Source organism: Lipotes vexillifer, unplaced genomic scaffold (assembly GCF_000442215.2).
Source record: "Lipotes vexillifer unplaced genomic scaffold, Lipotes_vexillifer_v1.1 scaffold721, whole genome shotgun sequence".
In the NCBI taxonomy this organism is placed as follows: Eukaryota; Metazoa; Chordata; class Mammalia; order Artiodactyla; family Lipotidae; genus Lipotes; species Lipotes vexillifer.
The window spans coordinates 151,423-154,047 of NW_006778284.1; the positions used below are offsets into that span (position 1 = coordinate 151,423).

Genomic DNA, 2,625 nt, shown 5'->3' on the forward strand with positions numbered 1-2,625 from the left:
GGAAAGAGACCCCAGACTTGGAATTCAAGTCCTTCCTACAGTCTCTCTAAATCCAGCTTTCCTTATCTGCAGTATCTACCATAGAGGGTGGTTGTGTAAAGCAAATGAGATAGCGTTTGAAAGTATCTATCTTAGTGTCCCCCATAGGACCATCCTTTATTTCCCTTTCACGAGGGTCTAGCAAAAACTAGGTACTCAATAAATGCCTCCAAGTAAAAGCGTGAGAGTGAAACAGAAAAGTGAGGAGCGGTAGAAAGGGGATGGGAGGGAGGAGGAAGGAAAGTGGAAAGGGAAGGAAAGCAGCCACCTGGTTCTTAACTAACATCAACAGAATTTTTTTATGACCCAATCTCAGGAAAGTCAGAGTAGAGGTTTAAAGAAAGAAAAGTTGGTTTAGGACAGCTTCTTCAGGAACTGGGCTAGTGAATTAATTGAAGAAGTAGAAAGCCAAGCAGCAGGGCACGCTTGGTTGAAGCAGGACAGAATGAATTTGTAGTACGTCAAGTTAGCACAATTCCGCATCACTTCGAGCATGATATATTCTAACAGCAAAGAAAGCAGGCTGCTGAAACAAAATTTACTTTAAGATCTTTCTAAAAAGCATTGGACATTCAATAAATGTTAAGTTATATTATAAGAAATTAGAACAAAGCATTTCTTAGCTCATTTTCTCCCCAAACATGTCATAGGTATAAATGATGCCAATTTCTTTCAGAACTTTCAAGTTGCAAAGAAATTTTTAATACAGAGACAAGACTTCTGCCAGTGCCTTAATCTAAGACTGGCAAGCAAGAGAGTCTATAAACATATACATTCATTTGGAAAAGATATGTTGGTACCTGGCACAGGACATGTGGTGGAGGGAGGGGAGGGCGGGGGGAGGTATCTGTGAAGATCTGTATGTACTAGGTCAGGGTGGGAGGGATGTATTCCGGGAAACAACATTTGGTAAAGCTGAGACAAAAGTAAGATTCAGAGATTATGTTTAGGGTGACTGTGCAGGACAGTAATAGTAGCATAAACACACACTTGGGGTATATTGTATGGGAATGAATTTTTTGCTTGCTTCAGCTTAGAATTATAGAACCTTATTTTGGGAATAAATCTGAGGGATTTTACAAACTATCTACCTACATTTCCCAACATCTTTTCTACAAATATTATGAGGAATTAATTTTTAAATTAACTACTTAAATAAGAGTATTAAAAAGGGAAACCATCTTTGCAGTCACTTCAGTTTCTTAGTAAATTATTTTAGAAATAATTACCTACCTATTTTGACTCTCCCCCTCTCAGGACCTTCTCCCATTACTAGGATATTTGCTGGTTTCTAGAAATAAAAATAGAGCATTCAAATTACTATATTTATTCTTTTGACATGCTCTAAAATGGAAAAAAGTACTTATAATATGAAAATATCACTTTTGGATTTTCATCAAAACTATAATTGAATATCAAGTACCCTCTACATAGTTAAAGCATTTGACATACTTGAAGTTAGCACTAACTTTCCAAAAACATCCTTGCTATAGAAACATCTTATTTTCAAAATCATATCACACAAAAAATCACAAAGGAATTAAAGCTGTCATTTCTATTTACCCCACAAAAGTAATGAGTAAGAATAATTCTTAAACCTGCACAAATTATAAGCTGTCCTACTGCTGCCCACAATAAAGGGCTTTTGTGGTTGAAAATTTTTACATAAAATTTCCAGCCACAATATAACTACCTTCATTTAAATGAATCAAGTGGAATATTCCTTGCTAAATATTTCTAAGCTACTACTATAGGAAAACATGGTCAACATTCAGCAGACTCCATTAAAATTCATACACATTTTCAGCCATAGTTCATGCAAAAGTGAGAAATTCCAAATATAATCTCAAGATGTAGGAAAATAAAAGCCAAGGCTAATACAGAGCTATATAAAGAAAAGAGTAGGCTGCAAATGTATCCAGCGTCTTTTAAGTCATCCTTTTTTGTAGACATTTGGAAACAGAGAAACTGTGAAGATACATGCTTTTGGGCAAGTAAGTCTCCTCTGTAAACTCTTTGGAGAGAAAAATTTATGATTCATTCATTTAATCAATGAATACATTTTTAGTGTCTTCTAGGGAGAAAGAACCATACTAACCATACAAAGAATTAAGAGGAAAAATAAAAGCACAGTAAACCAAGTTCCTAACCTCCAGATGCTCACTACATAAGTAGAAAGAAATACCAGAAGTTTTGTATAATTCTAGAAGGTAATGCTAATTATGAGTTATGGAGAGGACTGAGATCTTGGGTTAGAGGCTAAACTAGATTACTTTTAAGATCTCTTCCAATTTTCCAGCTCTTTTTAAAGTTTCAATGAAAGCAATAAGCATTAAAGAAAAAAAAAGTTCAAAGAAGGAACTGATTAACAAGAGCTTCCATCGTTAAGGGAAAAGTTCACTGGAGGTGGGGCAGTGGCTATGTCCATTATCCAGATCCTGAAAAATGAACAGAAGCTAGAACGGCAGAGCAGAAGAAAGGTAAGGGCTGGGCTTCCCTGGTGGCGCAGTGGTTGAGAGTCCGCCTGCCGATGCAGGGCACACGGGTTCGTGCCCCGGTCTGGGAAGATCCCACATGCCGCGGGGC

The 2,625-nt window shown here is 36.8% G+C and overlaps 1 protein-coding gene across 2 annotated transcripts in view; it reads right to left on the reverse strand.

The window, feature by feature from the left end:
• Window positions 1-2,625, reverse strand: part of CDK19 (cyclin dependent kinase 19) — a 194,855-nt gene that overhangs the window by 20,074 nt on the left and 172,156 nt on the right. For both annotated transcript variants that reach the window (XM_007451569.1, XM_007451570.1), the window contains exon 5: window positions 1,273-1,330. In XM_007451569.1, coding sequence (XP_007451631.1) covers window positions 1,273-1,330 — 58 coding nt within the window. The remainder of the gene's footprint in view (window positions 1-1,272; window positions 1,331-2,625) is intronic.